The following is a 23,677-nucleotide window of genomic DNA, read 5'->3' as shown; positions in this document are numbered from 1 at the left end:
TTTACATCCAGGTATTTATTGAAATCAAATAGGGACCGAAAAGGTGAAATGTACAAAAGGAAAACAGTTGGCAGTGGGGTGAGGTGGGGAATTCGGTGGCGGAGACTCGTATAAAAAACGCTGGCGGGGGGAGGGTCAGTTTGGGGGGAACAGGGTGGGGCTTAAAACAAGGGGCGGGGCCGTCTCACTCAGAAGAAATCCACGTCTTCAGGGGCATCCAGGTCTCTGTACTCGACGATCGCGCGGGGGTCGCCCCGGACCATCCTGGGGGGGGGGAAGAGATGGAGTGGGTGAGAGCCATGGGCCCTTTCTGCCCCATATCCACCCCCCCCAAACACCTCTCGCCGATGGGTTCACTTTTCCCCACCTACCTGTTCCGCGGTTTGTTGAGGTAACTGCCCTGCCCCCTGAAGGTGTCGTAGTTACCGCGGCCGGCGGCATAGGGGGCGTGAGGGTAGGGGGGGCCGCCTGCAGGAGGGACAGACGGACACGAGTCAGCAGAGGATACAACTCATATCGTCATCCAGGGACCCCTCGCCCGGCGCTGAGATGCGGCCACTACTGGGGTGGGGATCCCTTGCCCAACACTCAATCCCCACCCCGCTCCCAGCAGCAAGGGGCACCCCCTACTGACCCCCGTGGGCCAACTTACCACCGTATCCCATAATAGGCGGGCGCGGCTGTCCATAGGGCATGAGCCCCTGGGGTGTCTGGTGCGGGTAGGGCAGCCCAGGGGTGAGACCTGGAAGGAGGGGAAAAAAGGAAGGGCAGAGGTGTAAGACACTGGTGGTCCCAGCCCCCCGTGCTCTAACTCACCAGGCCCCCGCCCTTCCCAGAGCCGGGGAGAGAACCCAGGAGTCCTGGCTCCCAGCCCGCCCTGCTCTGACCCACCAGCCTTCACGCCCCTCCCAGAGCCGGGGAGAGAACCCAGGAGTCCTGGCTCCCAGCCCGCCCTGCTCTAACCCACCAGCCTTCACGCCCCTCCCAGAGCCGGGGAGGGAACCCAGGAGTCCTGCCTCCTCCCAGGGCTCGAAGAGAACGGCAGATCCCTGCCCCATACAGCAAAACAAGACCCAGGAGAGCAGACAGCCCCTGAACTCCAGGGCCACGACACCACCTCCCCCCCGCCACCCTCTGCCCTCTCCCTGGGGGGTGCTGCATACCCTGCCCGGGCCCGGGGGGCTGGTTGGGTTTGATCTCGGGCAGCGCCGGGCGCTTGGCGTCCAGGAGGAAGCTGTTGAAAAACGACACCTCCTTCTTCACCTCCTCGATCTTCTCGGCATGCTTGTTGAAGATGTGTTTGCGCACGAACTCGGGGCCCTGCCAGGGGGCGGAGACAGGGGTGAGTGGGGGAAACCGAGGCAGAGGGAGCCCCTCACCCCCCCCCCCCGGATCTTCCCCACGCACCTTGAATTTCTTCCCGCTGAGCGGGCAGAGCCACTTGTCCTTGCCCAGCTCCTGGGTGTTGGCCGTGACGAATTTCTCCACCTCCTGCTCGGGGTCCTTCTTCCCCATCTTCTGGGCCTCCTCGTCCGACAGAGACTCCCGCACGGTGGAGAGCGGGGCCAGCTTCTCCTCGAAGGTCTTCTGCCACTCGGCCACTGCGGGGCGGGGAACCCAGGAGTCCTGAGCACCGGCTCCCTGGCTCCAACCCCGCTGCCTTCCCCGAGCCGGGGGGAGAACCCAGGAGTCCTGGCTCCCAGCCCCCCCTGCTCTAATCCATGAGACCCAGCTCTCCTCCCCGAGCCAGGGAGATAACCCAGGAACCCTGGCTCCCAGCCCACCCTGCTCTAACCACTAGCCCTCACTGCCCTCCGAGAGCCAGGGAGAGAACCCAGGAGTCCTGGCTTCCAGCCCCCCCTGCTCTAACCCACCAGCCCCCACTCCTCTCCCCTGGGCGGGGGGAGAACCCAGGCGTCCGGCGGTACCTTCCCCGTGGCTGACACGGTTGGGGGGCATGGGCCCGCGCACGTGGATGATCCCGCAGCGGTTGGGCATCTCGTCCTCGTTGAGATACTCCGAGGTGTTGTAATAATCCACCGAGTGCACAATCCGCAGGTACACCAGCAGCTTGTCCAGCACCTGGGGGGGAAAGGGGGGTCAAGTCCAGACAGGCCCCTGCCCCCCGAACCAGCCAGTCCCCGCCCTGGGGCCGGAGGGGAGCCGGCGCCCCCAGAGGGGACAGGTCCCTGCCCCATTCCCCGCCCCCCTCACCTTAATGAGCTTCTCGTCCCTCTCCACGTTGATCTCGGCCGGGTTCCCCTCCTTGGGGGGCTCGTCGGCCGCCTCCCCGCTCTTGCCCAGCAGCTCCTCCTCCTCGGCGTTCACCTCCTCGATCAGGTAGTCCGTGATGTTCTTCAGGATGGGGTTCTGGGAGGGCAGGCTCTGGGGGGGGGCACACGGGACAAGTGAGCGAAGGGGGACCCGGCCCAAAAGCCTGTGGGGCGGGGCGCCCCCCTTTAGCCGCCTCCCAGAAGCCTGTGGGGGGCACAGATGGGCCCCACTGGCCGTAGATCATGCCCCCAGAATCCTTTGCAGGGTCTCCAAGGTGTGGGAGAAGGATGCTGGGAAGCCGTGGGGCAGAGGCATGATACCCCCCCCCCCCGTGTACTCACCGAGACCTGGGGGGCCTCGCGGGACTCCCCCGCCCCCCAGAGCTGGGTGCGGTCGTCCAGGGTGTGGATGAGCTTGGCAGCCAGCTTGATGTCATTGCGCACGATCTGCTTGTGCTGGGTGATGCCGTTGATGTTACGGACGCGGCGGGTCAGGTCGCGGTTCACGCCGGGACTCAGCTCGCACTCCCGGAGCTGGGGGGGAGACACGGACTGAGCAGAGATGCGGCCACCTCTGGGGCAGGGCGGCCGGTGACCCGGGGACCCCTCGCCCGGTGCTAAGATGCGGCCACCTCTGGGGCGGGGCGGCTGGTGACACGGGGACCCCTTGCCCAGCGCGGAGACGCGGTCACCTCTGGGGCGGGGCGGCCGGAGACCCGGGGACCCCTCGCCCAGTGCTGAGATGCGGCCACCTCTGGGGCAGGGCAGCCAGCGACCCGGGGACCCCTCGCCCGGTACTGAGATGCGGCCACCTCTGGGGCGGGGCGGCTGGTGACATGGGGACCCCTCGACTGGTGCTGAGATGCAGCCACCTCTGGGGCGGGGTGGCTGGTTATACAGGGACAACCCCCAGGGAAGTGGGGGCATCGGGGCCAGCCCTCCCTAGAGCTGTGGCTGACATCTCCCTTTCCCAGGCAACACACAGAGCACACGGCTCTGGGGCAAGGACGAAGGTGTCCATGGACAGACCCCCGCCCCCCCCCACCCCCATGCCCCACACGCTGTGGCCTTACCCGGATGTTCTGCAGGCTCCAGCAGATCTCCTTGATGTTCACGCTCCGGTTGAAAGTCACCCAGCCCCTGCGGAAAAACCTGACGCAGATGCCTGGAGTTAGTGCCCGGGCACACGGACCTCCCCCAGCGCCCGCCTCTGCCCGGCTTCCCACCCCCCCAGTGGATGCCACCTACCTCCTTTCGGGCTGGGGGTCGGATAGGGCCACGCGCATGAAGCCGGGGTACCGCTTGCAGAGCTGCGGGGAGAGAGAGATCAGGGGGGGTGTTAGGAAGGGGACTGGATCTATACCCCCCACCTGCCGCCGCCCCAGAATATCAGCCCCCCCAGCTCACCGCCACGATCTCGGCCTGAGAGATATTGGGGGCGATGTTGCGCATGAAGAGGGAACAGGTCTTGTGCAGAGGGCGGGGTTTGCACTCCCCGCCGTCCTTCTCCTTGGCCTTCGTCGCCGCCACCGCCTCCTCCTCTTCCTCCTTCACCTTCTCCTCCTTGGGCTTCTCCTCTGCACCAGGCAGGACAGAGTAAGGGTGGGGCCGGCCCATGTCCCATTCCCTGCCCCACTGAGTCAGCCAGTCCCTGCCCTGTATCCCATATCCCATTCCCCGCCCCCCTGAGCCAGCCAGTCCCCGCTCCGGGGCCGGGTGGGAGCCAGCGCCCCCTAGAGGGGACAGGCCCCTGCATGTCTCACCCTCCTTGTCCTCGGTGCGGCCGCTTTCGGACTCTGTCTCTGACTCCGAGACGCTCCCCTCATCGTAGCTGTCGTCCCCGCTGCGTTTCCGCTTCCGCTTCTTGCTGACCTGAGAGGAAAAGAGGGAGCCCGGTGACCGGCAGGAAAGGGGGCAGAGACTATGAGCAAAGGGGTGGAGCCTGCGAGAAACAGGGAGCACAGGGCAGGCAGGAACTGGCATGAAGGGGGTGGGACATGTCAGAAGGAGCACAGGGGGCAGGGCAGAGGATAAATGGGCGGGGGCCAGTCAGGAGGGGGAGGAGCAAAGGGGACCAGGAGGGGGTGGGGCTGCAGGACCCACCTTTTTGGCCTCTTTCTCCGCTTCTTCCTTCTTCTCCGGCTTCTCCTCTTCCTCCTCGGAGGACTTCTTGGCTTTCTCCTCCACCGGCTCATCACTGTCAGCCTGGGGGAGCGGGGGGCACCTGTCAGAGACTCTTCACCCCCTCCCCCCCAATGAGCAGGCCCTCCACCCTGAGGGACCCCAGCCTGCCTCCCCCCCCCCCCCCCAGGATGACAGGATAACATCTCTCTACCCAGCTCCTTCGGATGGCACCGATCACCCTGGCGCCTGGGCGAGCGGGCCCAGTGGGGAAACTGAGGCACGGTGGAGCCGGGACTTGTCAGCTCCCCTGACCTTTTTGGCGTCCTCCTTCTTGTCCTCTTTGTCCGAGCCCTTGCGGTCAGCGTCAGACAGGCGGGCCTCGTCCTTCTTCCCTGGCTCGGCCTTGTCCTGCCTCTCCTCCTCTTCCTCCTGATCCAGGATCTTCAAGTCGTTCTCTGTGCCTCCCTCCATCTTGATAACGGCTGGGGAGGGGGGAGGAGAGGGGGAATTGGCGAGGGTCATTGTGGGGTTGTCGGCACGGGGGGGACCCCCGCCCGCCTCGGCCAAGTTGCTTCCCCACGAAGAGTAAAGAAAAGGCTGCTGCTGCAGGGGGAGGATCTCCTTTCAGCTCCAGCAGTAGAGGCCCCCGTCTTTGGACCCCAAGGTCGGGCTTTGCCTGCCTTTCGGATCCCTAGACTGACAGGGTCTTTGGATCCAAACTGTGGGTTTCAGGGTGGCTCCCCTCCCCGATGTCTTTGGAACCAAAGCCCGCCCGTCCCAGGCCCCCCTTACCGGCATCCAGCATCTTGACGATCGCGGTGGCCTTGTCGATATCCAGCTGCAAGTTCTCGAACCAGCCGTTGTCCATGAGGTAGAGGAAGACGCTGAGCCGGTTCTGCAGGGCGCCGTGGGCCTCCTGCTTCCTCTTCCCCGCTTCGTCCGGGTGGTACTTGGAGCGAAACCTTCGAGCCGGGAGGGATGGGAAAAAGGCAGACGAGGAGAGATCAGAACAGGGCGCGGCGGGAGGGACGATGCTTAGCACATGCAGGTTGCGTTGGAGAAGGGGGGAGGCGCCGTAAAAAAATTCGGGGCGGGGAGGACGTGGGGAAGCAGGGACCAGCCCCCGCCCCGGATCTTATTTATTGACGAGTTGCGCTGGACACTGGTAGGAAAAAATGAGTTCACCACATTGGTTTGTTTTTTAAAGCTACGCTCTCCGTTCGCTACCGGCCAAGCCCGGGGCAGGTTCGACCCTCTTAGCCAAGTGCCTGGTGGACGACGTTCAAATTGGAGCCCCGCTCGGATTGCGCGAAGGCAAGCGAGCCTAGAGCTGGGGGGGGGGGGATTGAGGGTTCGGATGCCTGGTTTCGCTCCCCAGCAATGGCAGGGGAGCTGGGGGCCAGGACTCCTGGGTTCTTCCCCCCCCCCCCCCCCGCTGTTTAGACGGTGAGCTCTTTGTGAGCCTGGCTGGTGGCTATCACAATACAGACAGCAACAGATCCCAGCTGGGGTCCACAAGGCCGGATCCCAGTTGGGATCAATTCCCCATTGCTCATGCGGGGCAGAACGGGGGGGCCAGATCCCCGCTGGAAACCTGGGACCCGGGGGTCTGTTCTTCACTTCACTTCTAATCTCATGCCAATCGTTTCCCCTAGACTTTGGCTAGCTGGAGGACACGGTCTTTGGGGCAGGGAATCTGGCTGGTCCCTCGCACTTCCTACCTGTAGATTCAGTGTCCGGTCCAAACCAGGGGCTCAGATCTCGGTCGGGGGGTTGGTGGGAGCTCTAAGGCCAACCATAACACCAGAGTTTGTAACGCTATTTAGATGCCTAACTCCCCTGGGTCTCCGTGGGAATCAGACGCCTAAATTCCTTGAAATAAACCAAGATTCATGGCCGGAATTGAAGCGTTCGCTTGTTTTCGCACTGGTTTTAAAAGGGAACGTCGCTGGCGGGAAGGGGGGCAATCAAGACCCCCCGTTCCTACCTCGGGGAGGCGGGAAGGAAGAGCCGATTGTTTTCTGGTACTGTATATTTGTTTGTTTGTTTTTTAAGAGTTGAGGTCCGATCGAATAAGACAGAACACGTGTCATACATACACTCAGGATCAACTCCAGCTTTCCGACGGGAGCCTGAGAAATTCCTTCGGTGGTTTTAACCACTGGGCGCTTTATTTTGGCTACGGAGTGGCGGGCACTCGCGCTCTCTCGCCGGGCGGTTTAGTTAACCGAAAACAAAACAAAAAAAATCCCGGGTTGGGTGGGTTTGTTTTTTTTCCGCGGCTGGCTGTCTGATTCCTGACCATTGTACATTCAGCTACACACTGCATTGTGCTCAGTGCTCGGCCCTGGCTATCTAGCTAAAAAAAAAAACACCCAAAAAACACGGGCGAGAGAGAGGAGCCGGAAGAAGAAAAAAAAACAAAAAAAATCAAGAGATTTAGATTCTCCAGGCTGACGGCAAAAGTGACTTCTGATTTTGAATTCTCTTGATTCTGGCACTTGGGAGGAGGGGAGAAAAGGGTAAGTTAACAGTTATCAGCCACACACACCCCCAAAAAAATAAAATAAATAAATTAAGAGACGGCTGCTAAAATTAAGAGAAACCTGTAAGCTAGCATCCAAGAACCACACGCACGGCTCGCCACGCAGCATCCAAGAACCACACGCAGAAGTCACCACACAGACAGTGCTCCTACATTCACTGCGGGAGGGGGGGTTTTGTACACCGGATTTGTCGACAGGGGAAACTGAGGCATGGTGGATTATGCCCTCGGTCTGGAAGGGGTGTGGGGACTGGTGGGTTAGAATGCAGGGGCTGGGAGTCAGGACTCCTGGGTTCTCTCCCCGGCTCTGGGAGAGGAGTGGGGGCTGGTGGGTCAGAGCAGGGGGGCTGGGAGGTAGTGTTTTCTAGTGGCAAGGAGTCAGGGTGCCTGGGTTCCATACCAGGCTCAGATACATGACCGTGGGCAAATCATGTCTTTGTGCCTCAGTTTCCCCTCCTGCCCTGTTGCCTGTCTGGACTGCAAACGCTGGGACAGGGACTGTTGTGTGCTTGTGCCTGGCAGAAGGGTGGTCCCCCGATCTCAGCGGGGCCTTGTCATTGGTCATTGTCTGATGCGGCCAGCACAATGGGACCCCCAATCTCTTTTCGGTGGTGGGAAGGTCAGTGTGGCACCCTTCATGACACCCCTCCTGCACTCTTGCCCTGGGGCTTCAAGCCGCTACTGTAACGCGTCCAACAAACCATGCCCGTTTTACAGAGGGGGAAACCGAGGCAAGGGGAGCCGCTCATCAGAATCGGGAGGGCTGGCTCCTACCCCCACCTTCTCTCAGCGCTGACCCGATCCCAAACAGAACTCCGGCCACCGAGCCCGCAATGCCAATGCCCGCTCAGGCACGTGGCCAAAGTGCCAAGCGATGGCTGGGACCGCGGGCGAGGGAGACCCCACAGATCTCTCGGGAACGGACACGGCCCCATAGCTGGGATCGGGGGGGGAATACCTAAGAAGCTGGTGAAGCGAGGCCAGCTGCCCGGGGTTAGCCACACCCGGTTAGCCTTCGTTCTACGGCAGGGATCGGAACCACGGGTCCATTTGTGGCAATCCCCACCCCCTCTGCCTGAGATCAGAACCACTGGCCTTCCCAGCCCCCCTACGCTGGATCAGAACCGCCTGGCAGCCTCCCCCAACCTTGTCCAACCAGATCAGAACGGCAGCAACCCCCCCACCTCCTGGCTGTGTCGGATCAGAACTCAGGGTCTGTGACTTTCAACCTCCCCGGCACCGAATCGCCCGGCTGCCCCCCAAAACTCCTGCCCTGCTGGGTCCACCTGGTTCTGTCTCCGGGCCGGATCTTGCACGCACGCACACACGCACGGGATGCCGGGGCCGCGCCCTGTGGCGGACGTACCACTCCTCGTCCTTGTGCGCCAGGAAGAAATCCTGCATCTGCTGACGCCGGAAATCCAGCTTGTAATCGTTGTACCGCTTGACAGCCTCCGTCTCGTCCACCGAGTCGTCCAGGGAGAGCAGGAATTCCTTGAAGCTCTTCATGACGGGCGGGGCCATGCCGACATCCACCTCGGCGATGTTACCCAGTCTGCTTGGGGGGGCCGAGACGGTCAGTGTGCGCAGGGGAAGGGGAAGGGGGAGGCAGAGGTGGGGGAGAAGCAGGAAGGGGGCGAGTTACCTGGCTTGGATGGGCAGGAGATGGTGTTGCTGCATGACGTGCATATCGGGGTGCGCCCAGGGCTGGGGGGGCCCGTAGGTGGGACCGGCGGTCGCCCCGCTATACGGCATCTCGTACCCGCTGTGGTAGGGGTCGGTGCTGTGCTCATCCCTATAGGGGGGGATAGGCAAGGGCTCAAAATCACTTTGGGCGAGGCAGGGCCAAGAGGGGCCTCGGGGCAAACAGCTGGGGTCTGCTAGAAAGCCCCAGGGTGTAACCAGTTAGTTCATTTTCCCGTTCGTTTCTCGGGTGATATTACGATTCGCTAACGCGTCACGTATAATCATCATGTTGAATACAGTTAAATTGCAGGTTTATAAAAGTATAAGATTGATTAGCAATTAGAAGGGATATGGCTGAGGGCTATAAAATCATGACCGGTGCGGAGAAAGTAAGTAAGGACGTGTTATTTACTCCTCATAACAAAACAACTAGGGGTCACCCAATGAAATGAATAGGCTGCAGGTTTAACAACAAACAAAAGGAAGTATTTCTCCACGCAACGCACAGTCAACCCGTGGAACTCCTCGCCAGAGGATGTTGTGAAGGCCAAGACTAGAACAGGGTTCAAAAAAGAACTAGGTAAGTTCATGGAGGACAGGTCAATCAGCGGCTATAAGCCAGGCTGGGCAGGGATGGTGTCCCTAGCCTCTGCTTGCCAGCAGCTGGGAATGGATGACAGGGGATGGATCACTTGATGATTCCCTGTTTTGTTCATTCCCTCTGGGGCACCTGGCATTGGATACTGGGCTAGACCGACCTTTGGTCTGACCCGCTACAGCCGTTCTTATGTTAGACAATTATCTATTACGTATCTAAGTAAACAGGGCTGAAACGCAAGGCCTGTAAGATTTTAGCTTAGCCATACTAGGCCTTAGAGTTAAGAAAACGCTTGACATAAAAGTCAGCGGTTCTCAACCAGGGGTACGTGTTCTCCAGGGGCCGCAGGGGTCTTCCAGGGGGTACATCAACCCTAGATATTTGCCTAGTTTTACAACAGGCAGCATAAAAACCACTAGAGAAGTCGGTACAAATTAAAATTTCACACAATGACTTCTTTAAATACTGCTCCGGATACTATACGCTGAAACGTAAGTACAAGATTTATATTCCAATCTATTTATTTTATAATTATATGGTACAAATGAGGAAGTCGGCAATTAATTTGTCAGTACTCGCGTGGTTGTGACGCTTGTACATTTAGGTCGGATTTTGCAAGCACATAGTTGTAAAGTGAGGGGTATGCAAGACAAATCAGACTCCTGAAAGGGGGACAGTCGCCTGGAAAGGTTGAGAGCCACTGACATAAATGACCAACGAATGACCCTAAGCCACAAGATTACGGGGAAAAGATGTCCTCCAAAAAATTGACCCTAAAATTAATGTTGGACTACAAGATGTCTGGTAGTCACATTTTAACGCCTGCCCCAACTGATGTGTGTAAATGGTAATGAGACTCAAAGAAACTAACCCTAAGAAAAATGGGGTGCCCCAATATTCTTGGGGGACAATACAAATAAGGAAAAAAGGTCGGCCCTTTTCACACGCAGAGTGCAGATGCAGTCAGAATCACAAGATATAAGAGGGCAGTCAGATTGGACAGAGCAATCATGAGTGACTTCGGTTTCATTGCATCAAAAACCAGGTCAACGACAGGTTTTGACTTCAAAAGGGCACGTCCGGGGAGTTGAAAGGAATTAGTCGAAGAAATCGGCTGGACCGAAAGAGCGCCAGGAGGCTTGGAACATAAAAACGATCTGAAACAACGGGGGAAAACGTGTCAGGAAAGACTCCAGCCCCGGCAGGAGGAATAACTACCTCCAAGAAGCGAGGAGGAGTAACCAGAGAGCATGGAAAAAAGGGGATGACCAGCAAAGAAAGTGGTTAGAAAACACAGGACCAAAGTGAGAATGGCTAAAAGTCCTGCTGACTTGGCTCTCGCCAAGGAAATGAAAATATATACGGGTTTTTAAAGACATAGAAATAAAAAATATCAGGAAAGATGAGGTCGGGTCGCTATGCAGTGGGGATAGAGACAGTAAGAAATGATCAAAATGTGGCCCGCAAATTAAATAAATACTTGACCCTGGTTTTCAATGGGGACGTTAATATAGAATATGGATTGCCAGGATTCAGTTACTTGGTTATATAATCAAAGTAATAAAGTGAGCGCTGTCCACTTTGTATTCTGTGTTGTAATTGAAATCAATATATTTGAAAGTGCAGAAGACACCCAAAAATAGGATACAGAGGGACCTAGACAAATCGGAGGATTGCGCCAAAAGAAATCTGATGAGGTTCAACAAGGACAAGTGCAGAGTCCTGCCCTTAGGACGGAAGAATCCAATGCACCGCTACAGACTAGGGACCGAATGGCTCGGCAGCAGTTCTGCAGAAAAGGACCTAGGGGTGACAGTGGACGAGAAGCTGGATATGGATCAACAGTGTGCCCTTGTTGCCAAGAAGGCCAATAGCATTTTGGGATGTATATGTAGGGACATTGCCAGCAGACCGAGGGACATGATCTTTCCCCTCTATTTGACATGGGTAAGGCCTCATCTGGAGTACTGTGTCCAGTTTTGGGCCCCACACAACAAGTAGGATGTGGAAAAATTGGAAAATGTCCAGCGGAGGGGAACAAAAATTATTAGGGGGCTGGAACACATGACTTACGAGGAGAGGCTGAGGGAACTGGGATTGTTTAGTCTGCGGAAGAGAAGAATGAGGGGGGATTTGATAGCTGCTTTCAAGTACCTGAAAAGGGGTTCCAAAGAGGATGGCTCTAGACTGTTCTCAGTGGTAGCGGATGACAGAACGAGGAGTAATGGTCCCAAGTTGCAGTGGGGGAGGTTTAGGTTGGATATTAGGAAAAACTTTTTCACTAGGAGGGTGGTGAAACACTGGAATGCGTTACCTAGGGAGGTGGTGGAATCTTCTTCCTTAGAAGTTTTTAAGGTCAGGCTTGACAAAGCCCTGGCTGGGATGATTTAATTGGGGATTGGTCCTGCATTGAGCAGGGGGTTGGACTAGATGACCTCCTGAGGTCCCTTCCAACCCTGATATTCTATGATTGTTTAATGCGATTAATCACATGGTAAATTTTTCTTTAATCATGTGGTTATTTTTTTAAAACGAGATCAGCCCTAGCTAAAACGCAACTCATCAACGCTATGTGACCAAATATACAAATTGAACATCCTTACATCAAGCTAACTAGTTTTCAAGTTTCCTTTGTCTAGCTGTAAATTGCTATTATCGTCGGCGATGGAAATAATTTTTCATCCCTCTGCGTGAAATCGATGCGTGCAGATAAAAAGCTAATCTTTCCGAGCCTGAACCAGGGCATGACAGCAGTGTGGCTGATGGAAAAGTGAATCTAGAAAGGAAAGTCGCCCTATCAGAGGTGGAAGAAAAACTTTAAAAAGCGTAATGCTCTCAAATCCGTGGGGAGTGGATAGTTTCCAGCCCAGAATACTGAAAGAACTGGCATGTGAGATGGTTACTAGCAAAGATTTTGAATAAATTTATCTATTCGAGGGTAGTACCATATGAACGGCTAAGGATCGGTCTCGGGACAGATCTTACTCAGTAATTTTGTAAACGAGCTTGGCACAAAAATAAGGAGCGTACTCATGAAATTTGCTAACGATACAGCATTGGCACAGAGGAAGAGCTAGAAGGCGGGAGTGACAGAAATGGGCAGAAATTTAATAGTCCACAACAAAAATTTCTGCTACAAGCTGGGGCCGCGTCAGCTGGAAACAGCTGAGCAGGAGAGAGACCCGGGTGTGCAGGTGATGAGCCACCAACACGACGTGGCCGGGGAAATGGCAAAAATGCAATCTAGGCTGCATCGGGCGAGGTATTTCCAGGAGACGGAGTGACAGAAATATTAACGCCGTTGTAGACGGCAGGGGGAAGTCCCCATTGGAATACCGGCCGCAAATCTGGTCCCCCATATTCAAGAAAGATAAATTTGAACGTGAATAGTTGCGGAGAAGAGATCCTAGGACAACGAGGGTGACGGAGAACCCCGTCTTATGAGGGGAGACTGGATGAATCTGACTCGTTTAGGCTCACACATTGGGCGGGGGGGGGCTGACTGCTTTCTAGAAATACGTTAGGGCAGGCGAAGAGCTGTTGGAGCAAAAGGCCAGCATTGGATAAACTGAACAGGAACAAATTCAGGGGGGAAATACGAAAGTTTCTAACCATCCAAGGGGGCTCTGCCTCCCGATACAAGAAATGGGGGCAACCAGCAAAGTGAGTTTTCACAGAGCGTGCAAATGTATAACAGGGCTGCTTGTGTGGGGGGCAGGACTTGGCAGCGCTGGGGGTCCCTTTATGTTCCTAATGCTCATGCGTCCGGGCTGCGGCCAGCCAGCATCTGAGGTCAGGAAGGGTTTGTTTGTTTTTTAAAAAAACCTCAATGTATTCAGGGAGGTTATTTTTAAATTTCCTTCTTCCTTCTCTCGGGTACTTGGCTGGCTGGTTCTTGCTCATACTCTCAGGGTCTAATGGATCTTGGGGAGGGTTTCACCTTCCTCTTCAGCATGGGACACAGGACACTTGCCAGGATTATCTGGGTCTCTCTCCTTGAATAGTCTCCCTCGGGCACCTCGTCCCGCCTGCTCTCTGCCTAGGGCACATAACAGTCTAGCCTCCTTTGGCCCCACTCCAGCTGTGGCCTCTGCCAGACAGGTCAGACCAGCCTCGACCCCCACGGGCGGGCGCAGCAGGGGGCGTTCACTCACCAGTCTCGGCGCATGCGTTTCTGGGGGGGGCTGAGCTCGTGCCGGGGGGGAGAGAAACGCTCCCGGCGGTTGCGGTCGTAGTCCCGGTACTCGCCCCGGCTCCGGCGCTCCCGGCCGCGGTCCCATTCCCTGCGGGGGCAGACACACCAATCACACCCCGATATATCCCTCCGCCAGAGGACAGCTGCACTCCCCCCCCCCCCGCCGCCGATATATCGCTCTGCTCCTGCCCCCAGCAAATCACCCCTCCACATGTACCCCTTGGGGCAAATCACCCACCCACACGTATCCCTCCACCTCGGGAGCAAGACGTCCACACAGAGGTAACCCTTCGCCCGGGGAATCGAAGCCAGAGGCTGCTCCAGACGCTCCCCGGACCCCCCCGCACCTGTCATTCCAGTCGTCTCGCCGCCGGTCGTCGCGCTCCCGGGAGCGATCGTAGTCGCTTCTCTCCCGCCGGAACTTGTCCCGGCGCCGGCGGTCGTATTCGTCGTCGCTGTCGCCCATGGCGGCGGGAGACGAGGAGGGAGCTGCGCGGGGGGGGGGAAAGGGGTGGGGGTGGAAACCTGGCCCGAGGCGGAGATGGGAGAAGCCAGGGCTGGAGCAGCTGGGACCCCCCTTTGGAGCCGGTGTCCCAGCTCCTGCCCTCCCGCCCCCCAGCCCCCTTACTGGCCCCCCAGCCCCCTAAGCGCAAGCCCAGCTTCTCCCCCAAACCCCAGCTCCCCTGGAAGGGAGGCAACTTCCCCCAGCCCAGCTCCCCGCGAGGCCCTTTGATGTGACCTTCCCCCCTCATCGCCTCCCCTCCCGCGGCCCTGTACCTCTTCGAGCCGGGAAACTCCCCCCCCCGCCCCGGCGCCCCCTGCCCCAAATCTCCTTCCGCCCCCCCCGCCCCCTCCCGCCCCAAATCTCCTTCCGCCCCCCCCGCCCCGGCGCCCCCTGCCCCAAATCTCCTTCCGCCCCCTCCCGCCCCAAATCTCCTTCCGCCCCCCCCGCCCCGGCGCCTCCCCCCCCCAAAATCTCACCCCTCCCTCCCGCCCCGGCGCCCCCCCCCCAAATCTCCTTCCGGCGCCCCCCCCCCAAAAATCTCACCCCTCCCCCCCCCCGGCGCCTCGCCCCCCAGCCCGGCCCCCCAGCCCGTGTCTCACTCTCGCTCTCGGCGCTCGCGCTGCCGCCTCCGGCTCCTCCCCGTGCGCGCCCCGCTCGCTTCCTGCCGCCCGCCGGGTCCCCGGATGCGGGAGCCGGAAGCGGAAGTGGCGCCTCGGGGGCGGAAACCGGAAGTGCACGGGCTCTATGGTTCCGGCGAGGCGCTCTGGGACGAAGGCGGAACCGCCCTCTATGGTGCCTGCGCGGGGCGGGGCGGGCGCTCTCTCTAGGGCGGGAGGAGTTTGCGTGGCGGGCGGGAGACTCCTAGACGGGGGGGAACGCTACGGTACGGGTGAGGGGGACACTCTAGGAATTCGGGACTCTATGGTAAAAGGAGGCGGACCGAGGAGCGACGCGCTAGGGGGCAGTGCAGCCCTCTATGGTGCCGGCGGGCCGCTCTAGGTCGGGAGAACTCTATGGTGCGGGCAAGAGGGACGCTCTAGAGCGAGGTGCACCTCTATGGTAGAGTCGAGCGATGCTCTAGAAGGGAGCCCACTCTATCTCCCCGGTAGGAGAGCGGCACAGCTCGAGGGGGGGGGGGGGGTCTGGACGCTCTAGGGCGGTGAGACTCTATGGTGCCACGGGAGACACTCTAAACCACAGGCCAACTCTATGGTGCGACAGGAGCCGCTCTAGCCCGCTCCCCCTCTATGGCGCACAGGGAGACACTCTAGGGAGGGAAAACTCTATGATGGCCAAGCCCCCTGCCCCTCCCTCTCCCGGACTCCTGGGTTCCCTCTCTCCCCTGCCCTGGGAAGGGAGTGGGGGCTGGCGGTCGGAGCAGGGGGGGCTGGAAGCCAGGACTCCTGGGTTCTCTCCCTGTGCCCAGTAGCCCGCCCCGTCCACCATCTTCCTGGCCCTGGTGGGTCTGATCACAGCGGGGCGGGGGGGGGGCTTAGTGGGGGTACCAGGCTGGGGGGGGGGGAACGAAGCACCGAGGCAGGTGTTTTTATTAAAAATCCCAACATTTAATGTATTTCCAGTAAACAGGCAGACACTGCAAAACCCGAGGCAGGAGGGGTTGGAGCAGTGGGGCAGGCGGGGGGGAATCACAGATTTAAAGAGAAAAGTCCCCCCCCACCCACACCAAGACCGAACCCCAGGCTGCCTTCACAGGACCTCTGGGGGACGCCCCCATCTGCGGGGGCGGGAGAGACGAAAGGGGAGCCTCCCTCTTCACCCCCCCCCCGGGCTGGAAACATACAAGGATGCAAAAAGAAGGGGGGCAGAGTTGGCAGGCGGATGCGGGGGGTTGCAACACATCACAGAGGGTCACTGGAGGTCCAGGAGGTATCCCAGAATTCCCTGAGAAGAGGAGTGGGAGGGAGAGCGGCATTTCCCATCATCCTCCAAGGCGGATGCTCTGGATTATCTGGAAGATAGCTGGGGGTGGGGGGAGAAGGGTGCAGAGTGAGGCTGGTGGGCGGGGGGGGGCTCTCAGGGGCACAGCTTGGGGTAATAGGAGGGGCTTGTTCTCAGGCTCCTCCCCCTCCCAAGGGCAGCTGGGTTGTGTACCTAACTGCAGGGGTGGGCAGGCCAAGGTCCAGAGGAACTTCGAGGAGCTGAACCCCTAACTCAGGGCTGGCCTGTCTGGTCCCATTAGTAGGTTTCAGAGTCAACACCTAGGGGCACCGCTCTATCGTTGATGCTGCTGGGACAGTACATCCCCAGGGGAAGCTTCTCCCATCTCTGACAGCAGTAGGGGCCAGAGTCAACAACCCCGGTCCTCCAGCTGTCACCACCACTGTCGCCATTAACCCATCACACGTCCAGCTAACTAACTTAGTTGTCAGTAGACTTCAGAATGAACACCATCCATGGGGCAGCGGCCGTTCTTAAAGGGCAGACCAAGCACCCTACATGGGAGCAGTTTATGCCTCATACGTTTCAGACTAAATTTCCACCCAAAGCGCTCTCCCAGCGCTAAGTACACTCTGAAACCTAATGATTGAATATGGCGAAACCTTCTGATATCCACAGGCAGAATGGACACATTCACGCACACGGCTCCCATCATTAGGTTTCAGAGTCAACACACCTGCATGCAGCATACGCCCGTCTCTAGCTCCCAACATTAAATTTTGGGACGAACACGACACATGGGGCTGAAGTGCATCAGGCCCCCCTTTCCTTGGTTCAAGAGTTAACCCCACAATTGCCCGCATTATTAGGTTCTTGTGTAGATGTCTCGTACGGGTGGTGCTCCTGCCTCTAGTCCCAATCATCAGGTCCCGGGGTAAACAGTCTGTTCCTCTTGGATTCCCACCATTAGGCCTCAGGGTAAACACCATGCAATGAACCATGATGCCATAACTAGGAAGCAGCATCAACACCCAGGAAGGGACATGGTCTGCGTCTCTCTCACCATTAAGCTTCAGGGTGAACGCTATAAATCCTTCCCAATGGAAAGCGTCAAGAGAACAGGCAGATCTCGGTCCCTAAGCCCCCCCATCATTAGGATCCAGAGTGAACAGACCATCCCACCCGACTGACCTGAGCCACAGACCACGAACACGAACAGGGCCAGCAACCATGGCCCCACGGCGGCTTTCTCCTCTGGGGGGGCTTTCTGTGTGGGCCAGAGAGAGCGTTAGGGATGGGAAATCGCCCCCCCCAGCCCTGCCGGTGCCCCCCCGCTCCCGACCCCCAGCCCCCCCCAGTGCCCCCCCGCTCCCGACCCCCAGCCGACCCCCAGCCCTGCCAGTGCCCCCTCACTCCCGCCTCCCAGCCCTGCCGGTGCCCCCCCGCTCCCGACCCCCAGCCCCCCCCAGCCCTGCCGGTGCCCCCCCGCTCCCGACCCCCAGCCCCCCCCAGCCCTGCCGGTGCCCCCCCCCTCCCGACCCCCCTGCTCCCCCCAGCCCCGCCGGTGCCCCCCCGCTCCCGACCCCCAGCCCCCCCCAGCCCTGCCGGTGCCCCCCCGCTCCCGACCCCCCTGCTCCCCCCAGCCCCGCCAGTGCCCCCCCGCTCCCGACCCCCAGCCCCCCCCAGCCCTGCCGGTGCCCCCCCGCTCCCGACCCCCCTGCTCCCCCCAGCCCCGCCGGTGCCCCCCCACTCCCGACCCCCAGCCCCCCCCAGCCCTGCCGGTGCCCCCCCGCTCCCGACCCCCCCTGCTCCCCCCAGCCCCGCCAGTGCCCCCCCGCTCCCGCCCCCCAGCCCTGCCGGTGCCCCCCCGCTCCCGACCCCTCTGCTCCCCCCAGCCCCGCCGGTGCCCCCCCGCTCCCGACCCCCAGCCCCCCCCAGCCCTGCCGGTGCCCCCCCGCTCCCGACCCCCAGCCCCGCGGGTGCCCCCCCGTACCGGGGCGCGGTGCAGGCCCCCGCGCTGGGTGATGCTCTTGCTGTGCCGCTCGTTGGCCACCCTCATGCGCTGCACCCCGGACATGATCCCGCCGGGCCCCCCCGCTGGCTGGCCCAGACTCCGCGCCGCTCACGGCGCATGCGCCGGGGCAGGGCGCGGGGCGCGAAGTAAGTCGCCGGGCGCCGCAAGGCGCAGGCGCCCGCCCCGCGAGAGGCGGAAGTGACGCGACGGCCCTGCGCGGGCCTGACGTGGCGAGCTTTCGTCGCTCGCGTGACGTAGCAAGCCGGCGCTCAGCTGCCGCGCGGCACCTTTGCGCATGTGCGACACCTCTGGGCTCTTGCCCATGGGTGTTGTGGCGGGGGGACGCCATTTTCGAACGGCTCCTCTAATGCGCACGCGCAGCGGCTTGAAGCCAAGCTGAACGCAGTCATTGGTTCCCCCAGCGCCTCGCCCTGGGATGTCACGTGACAGGGGACGAGCGAAGCCATTTTGTCCTGCAGGCCGCATGGGCGTGGCCATCTTGGTTTCTTTTGCCACGTGATCAGGGAGAGAGGGCAATCTGGGGGAGGCCATCTTGACTCCCAGTTGTCATGTGATAAGGCGACATAAACAGCCCCCCCTCTTGTGAAAATAAGGTGGAGGGAACCCAGGAGTCCGAGCTCCGCCCCTTCTCTCCCCCCCAGCCCAGAGGGGGGGAGAGAACCCAGGAGTCCTGGCTCCCAGCCCCCCCTGCTGTAACCCACCAGCCCCCAGTCCCCTCCCAGAGTCAGGGAGAGAACCCAGGAGTCCTGGCTCCCAGCCCCCCCTGCTGTAACCCACCAGCCCCCAGTCCCCTCCCAGAGTCAGGGAGAGAACCCAGGAGTCCTGGCTCCCAGCCCCCCCTGCTGTAACCCACCAGCCCCCAGTCCCCTCCCAGAGTCAGGGAGAGAACCCAGGAGTCCTGGCTCCCAGCCCTCTGCTCTAGATAGATTCGGGCGGTTTGGGGTTATTTGTCCCTAACTTCACGGGGGCCACAAGGAGACCACCCAAAACCCACCCCTGCCCCTCCAAACACCCCCCCTCAGATCTGCCAGCCCCCCGCCCTCCTCGGTGTAATCTGACAGTCAGCAGAATCCGCTCTGTTTTATTTTTTCCTCTGTCCAGGAAATTCCACCTCTGGTGCCAGACATTCATCTGCCCAGATAATTGTTCGGTTCCTGCAGGGTTGGGGGAGCGAGGGGAGCAGTGATTCCTCCTCCGGCGCGGAGATGCAGCCACCTCTGGGGCGGGGCGGCTGGTGACCCGGGGACCCCTCGCCCGGCCCTGAGATGCAGCCAGCTCTGGGGTGGGGCGGCTGGTGATACAGGGACCCCTCGCCCGGCGCTGAGATGCGGCCACCTCTGGGGCGGGGCACAGCTGGAGCTCCCCGCCCAGCCAACCGTGTTCACCAGGGGCCCCAGGCAGGGCAGGGCAGGGGCCACGGGACTGGCGGAGCCGGAGGAGCTGGGGAAATGAGGTGTCACATCCTGCCCTGACCCCGCTCCCCTCCCACGGAAACGGCAGAACAAAGGGAATTTCCTGACTGCCGGGAGAATAGAAACAAGGAGCAGGGACCAATGGGTAGCGTAAGGGGGGCTGGGAGCCAGGACTCCTGGGTTCTCTGCCCGGGTCTGGGAGGGGAGCGGGGTCCGGAGGGTTAGAACAGGCGGGCTGGGAGCCCGGACTCCTGGGTTCTCTCCCCGGCTCTGAGGCAGGTAACTTCTGCCCACAGCTGGGCTACAGGGACAGGATTCCCTCCTGGCTTGGCTCTGGTCTGCCCCCCTTGCCCAATGGGGGGGGGGCAGCGGAAGGGGCAGGGTGGGGTGTCCAGGGCCTGTTTTCCTTGGGCTCGCTGGAGCCAGGCAGGAAACCTGCTCAGAGAAGAGCAAACCACAGCCCCTGACGCAGGTCAATGCCGGGGGGCGGGGGGGAGAAGCCAAGGGGGCTGGACACTCCCTCAGCCCCTGGGCAGCTCCCAGCTCTGGGGGGCAGGGGTGGGCTCCTGGGTTAGAGCTGCCCACCCCTGCTCAGCACGGCCAGTCATGGCAAGGCCGAGAACCCAGGCGTCCTGGCTCCCAGCCTGCCCTGCTTTAACTCCCCAGCCCCCACTGCCGTCCCAGAGCCGGGGAGAGAACCCAGGCGTCCTGGCTCCTAGGCTGACAGCAGGTGGTCATAACAAAGCTAACAGCTCCAGCTCTGTGTGGCTGAGAGATTTGGGGTCACTGGGCAGGGAGCGGGGGGGAGGGGGAGTCGGCACCGGCTGGGCCCACGTGGCCTGGGACTTGGCAACACTGACCCACAGCTGAAAATGCAGCCGGGGGGCTGGGGAGTGAATGGGGCGGGGGGGGGGGTTGATGGATGGAGGCGCAGCGGGGTAGGGGGGATGGAAGGAGGTTGAGGGGGTGAAGTGGAAGAGGGGGTGGGTGGGGGGAAGGGGGGATGGAGGGAGCTTGAGGGGGGATGGAGGCTTTGGGGGGGTGGGATAGGGGGAAGACAGGGTGGGAGGTGGTGTGGGGGGAAGGATGGAGGTCGAGGGGGGATGGAGATTAGGGTGGGGGGATGGAGGGGGGACGAGGGGGTGGGAGGAGGTGTGGGGAGAAGGAGATTTGGGTGGGGGGATGGAGGGTTTGGGGGTGTGGGTGGGATGGAGGGAGGGTGGGGGGACGAGGGGGTGGGAAGAGGTGTGGGGGGAAGGAGATTGGGGTGGGGGGGATGGAGGGTTTGAGGGGGGAATGGAGATTTTATACCCTGAACGTGTTCATCTCAGCCCAGACAGAGATCTGGGGGGGCCATGGGGGGCCGTGTGACTGCCTGGTGGCAGCCTGGGGTGGGGTGGGTTGGGGGGCAGGTTATGGGGCTGTGTCCTCGTTACCCCCCCATCACAGACCTATTGGTTCCAGGAACCTGCCCAATCAATCAACACTCATTTCCCACAAGCTCGTTACCCCCCCCCCCCGATCCCGCCCCCAGCCCCATGGAAACTCCCCCCCCCCCCCCCCCCCCGGTCCCTGGGAAGCACCAGCGGGGGCCCCCCCATCTCCCCCGGCCTTATCTCCCCGCCCGGCCCTGCCAGGCCAGAGGGGTCAGGAAACAGACCCCTGGCTGGGGCGGGGGGGGGGGGGGGGCTGTCCCTGACCCTAGGGGGCACCGGTGCCCTGAGCCCGACCCCTGCGCCCCATAGAGGCCGTGGAGATAAATTAGTTCCAGGCCGTGCTGGGGGGGGGGGGGCAGGGCTGGGCTGGCAGGGGCTGCAGGTCGGGAGTGAGGGGCACCAGCAGGGCTGGGGGGGCGGGGGGGGAGCAGGGATGTTCCTTCGTCTGTCTGACACATCTGTCCAGATGTTCCTCATTGGGCCCCTTAACGTCTCTTTTTCCCTTCCCCTCTCTGTCCCCCTCGGGAGCGGGGTTGGAGGGGGGCGGGGGGAGATACTTGCCCCACAATCCACCCCCCCACCAGGGAGGAGGAGACCAGAGCCAGGGAGAGAACCCAGGAGTCCTGGCTCCCAGCCCCGCCCTGTTCTAACCCCCCAACCCCCACTCCCCTCCCAGAGCTGGGGAGAGAACCCAGGTGTCCTGGCTCCCAGCCCCACCCTGCTCTAACCCCCCAACCCCCACTCCCCTCCCAGAGCCGGGGAGAGAACCCAGGCGTCCTGGCTCCCAGCCCCCCCCTGCTCTAACCCCCCAACCCCCACTCCTCTCCCAGAGCCGGGGAGAGAACCCAAGAGTCCTGGCTCCCAGCCCCCCCCTGCTCTAACCCCCCAACCCCCACTCCCCTCCCAGAGCCGGGGAGAGAACCCAGGTGTCCTGGCTCCCAGCCCCCCTGCTCCACATTTCATTGTCCACCACTGACCAGGGAATCATGTGAAGAGTCCGTCCCCCCCCCAGCTCTGGGCCCCCCAGTTCTGCTGGTGCCCCTCACTCCTGACCCACAGCCCCCTGCTAGCCCTGCCCTGGGTTGCTGGAAGGGAAGGGGGGGCAGACGTGAGGGGGAGGGTGGGTTCTGGGTGCTGGGTGGGGAGGCATCGCCCTTGAGTGTTGGCAGTAGAGGGGCTTTGACACACAGCGGGTACTTCCCCTGGCAGCCAGCAGGGGGCGCATGCCCACTTTGCTTCACTTCCCCCCCCGCCTAACACACACACAGAGCACAACACAACACACTGTCCCCCGGCACATACACACCCCACAACCTCCAACAAGCCCTCTACCCTCTTTCTCTCACACACACACACAAACAACACACCCTCCAGCAACCACCTCTCCACACACACACACAACACAACACATCGCACAGCCCCGGTGCACACAGCACCGCCTGCCGCAAGCTTCTACACACGCACACACACAGATTGTAACAACCCCTGTACACACACACCACAACCTCCAACAACCCCTCTACACACACACACACAGAGTCTGCAACAACCCCTGTAACACACCCCCACAACCTCCAACAACCCCTCTACACACACACACAGAGTCTGCAACAACCCCTGTACACACACACACACCCCATACAACACAACACAACACATCGCACAGCCCCGGTGCACACAGCACCGCCTGCCGCAAGCTTCTACACACGCACACACACAGATTGTAACAACCCCTGTACACACACACCACAACCTCCAACAACCCCTCTACACACACACACAGAGTCTGCAACAACCCCTGTAACACACCCCCACAACCTCCAACAACCCCTCTACACACACACACAGAGTCTGCAACAACCCCTGTACACACACACACACCCCATACAACACAACACAACACATCGCACAGCCCCGGTGCACACAGCACCGCCTGCCGCAACCTTCTACACACGCACACACAGAGATTGTAACAACCCCTGTACACACACACCACAACCTCCAACAACCCCTCTACACACACACACAGAGTCTGCAACAACCCCTGTGACACACACACCCACCCCATACAACACAACACAACACATCACACTGCCCTGGTACACACAGGACAGCCTGCAACAACCCCTCTACACACACACACAGACACACACAGACTGCAACAACCCCTGTAACACACCCCCACAACCCCTGTAACACACACACACACAGAAACTGCAACAACCCCTCTACACACACACACAGAGTCTGCAACAACCCCTGTACACACACACACACCCCATACAACACAACACAACACATCACACTGCCCTGGTACACACAGCGCCGCCTGCAACAACCCCTCTACACACACACACAGACACACACAGAGCCTGCAACAACCCCTGTACATACACACACACCCCATACAACACAACACAACACAACACATCACACTGCCCTGGTACACACAGGACAGCCTGCAACAACCCCTCTACACACACACACGTACACACACAGACTGCAACAACCCCTGTAAACACCCACACACACACAACCCCTGTAAACACACACACACCCCCATACAACACAACACAACACAACACAACACATCGCGCCGCCCCTGGTACACACAGCGCCGCCTGCAACAACCCCTCTACACACACACACGTACACACACAGAGCCTGCAACAACCCCTGTACATATACACACACCCCATACAACACAACACATCACATCACACTGCCCTGGTACACACAGGACAGCCTGCAACAACCCCTCTACACACACACACATACACACACAGAGCCTGCAACAACCCCTGTAAACACCCCCCCCACAACCCCTGTAAACACACACACACACCCATACAACACAACACAACACAACACATCGCGCCGCCCCTGGTACACACAGCGCCGCTTGCAACAAGCCCTCTACACACACACACACACACACACAGAGCCCTACGTACCCCCCCACACCCCGC

The 23,677-nt window shown here is 60.4% G+C and overlaps 2 protein-coding genes across 3 annotated transcripts; both read right to left on the bottom strand.

The window, feature by feature from the left end:
• Nucleotides 1–14,635, bottom strand: SRRT (serrate, RNA effector molecule). Of its 2 annotated transcripts, none has more exons than XM_075123743.1 (20): nucleotides 14,526–14,635; nucleotides 13,769–13,910; nucleotides 13,381–13,509; nucleotides 8,588–8,737; nucleotides 8,309–8,500; nucleotides 5,190–5,359; nucleotides 4,710–4,879; nucleotides 4,377–4,478; nucleotides 4,037–4,145; nucleotides 3,681–3,850; nucleotides 3,522–3,583; nucleotides 3,347–3,425; nucleotides 2,616–2,807; nucleotides 2,215–2,385; nucleotides 1,929–2,082; nucleotides 1,408–1,601; nucleotides 1,164–1,320; nucleotides 653–742; nucleotides 372–468; nucleotides 1–264 (listed from the first exon to the last, which is right to left on the bottom strand). In XM_075123743.1, exons 2-20 carry the CDS (start codon nucleotides 13,885–13,887, stop codon nucleotides 189–191), a joined length of 2,583 nt encoding a protein of 860 aa, XP_074979844.1. In that variant the 5' UTR covers nucleotides 13,888–13,910; nucleotides 14,526–14,635; the 3' UTR covers nucleotides 1–188. The 2 variants fall into 2 exon arrangements, with proteins under 2 accessions (XP_074979844.1, XP_074979845.1); XM_075123744.1 differs by having other exon boundaries at nucleotides 8,309–8,497.
• Nucleotides 14,636–15,469: 834 nt separating this feature from the next.
• Nucleotides 15,470–17,998, bottom strand: LOC125628585 (stress-associated endoplasmic reticulum protein 1). Its single transcript, XM_048833661.2, has 3 exons — nucleotides 17,819–17,998; nucleotides 17,017–17,092; nucleotides 15,470–15,906 (listed from the first exon to the last, which is right to left on the bottom strand). The coding sequence occupies exons 1-3, from the start codon at nucleotides 17,900–17,902 to the stop codon at nucleotides 15,866–15,868; spliced, it is 201 nt and encodes a 66-aa protein (XP_048689618.1). The 5' UTR covers nucleotides 17,903–17,998; the 3' UTR covers nucleotides 15,470–15,865.
• Between the last annotated feature and the right edge of the window lie 5,679 nt (nucleotides 17,999–23,677).

Source organism: Caretta caretta, chromosome 28 (genome assembly GCF_965140235.1).
Source record: "Caretta caretta isolate rCarCar2 chromosome 28, rCarCar1.hap1, whole genome shotgun sequence".
NCBI lineage: Eukaryota > Metazoa > Chordata > Testudines > Cheloniidae > Caretta > Caretta caretta.
This window is presented reverse-complemented; position numbering and strand designations above follow the sequence as displayed.

What these genes read in the sequence shown, in the direction of transcription:
- SRRT (XM_075123743.1), bottom strand. Translation starts at nt 13,887, where the DNA reads ATGGGCGACAGCGACGACGAATACGACCGCCGGCGCCGGGACAAGTTC. An exon ending in GGAGCCTGCAGAACATCCGG is followed by an intron (nt 2,808 to 3,346) that starts GTAAGGCCACAG and finishes TCTCCCCCCCAG; the next exon opens with CTCCGGGAGTGCGAGCTGAG. An exon ending in GCGAGGCCCCCCAGGTCTCG is followed by an intron (nt 2,386 to 2,615) that starts GTGAGTACACGG and finishes GCCCCCCCCCAG; the next exon opens with AGCCTGCCCTCCCAGAACCC.
- LOC125628585 (XM_048833661.2), bottom strand. Translation starts at nt 17,902, where the DNA reads ATGTCCGGGGTGCAGCGCATGAGGGTGGCCAACGAGCGGCACAGCAAG. An exon ending in GGGGCCTGCACCGCGCCCCG is followed by an intron (nt 17,093 to 17,818) that starts GTACGGGGGGGC and finishes TGGCCCACACAG; the next exon opens with AAAGCCCCCCCAGAGGAGAA. An exon ending in GTTCGTGGTCTGTGGCTCAG is followed by an intron (nt 15,907 to 17,016) that starts GTCAGTCGGGTG and finishes CCCCACCCCCAG; the next exon opens with CTATCTTCCAGATAATCCAG.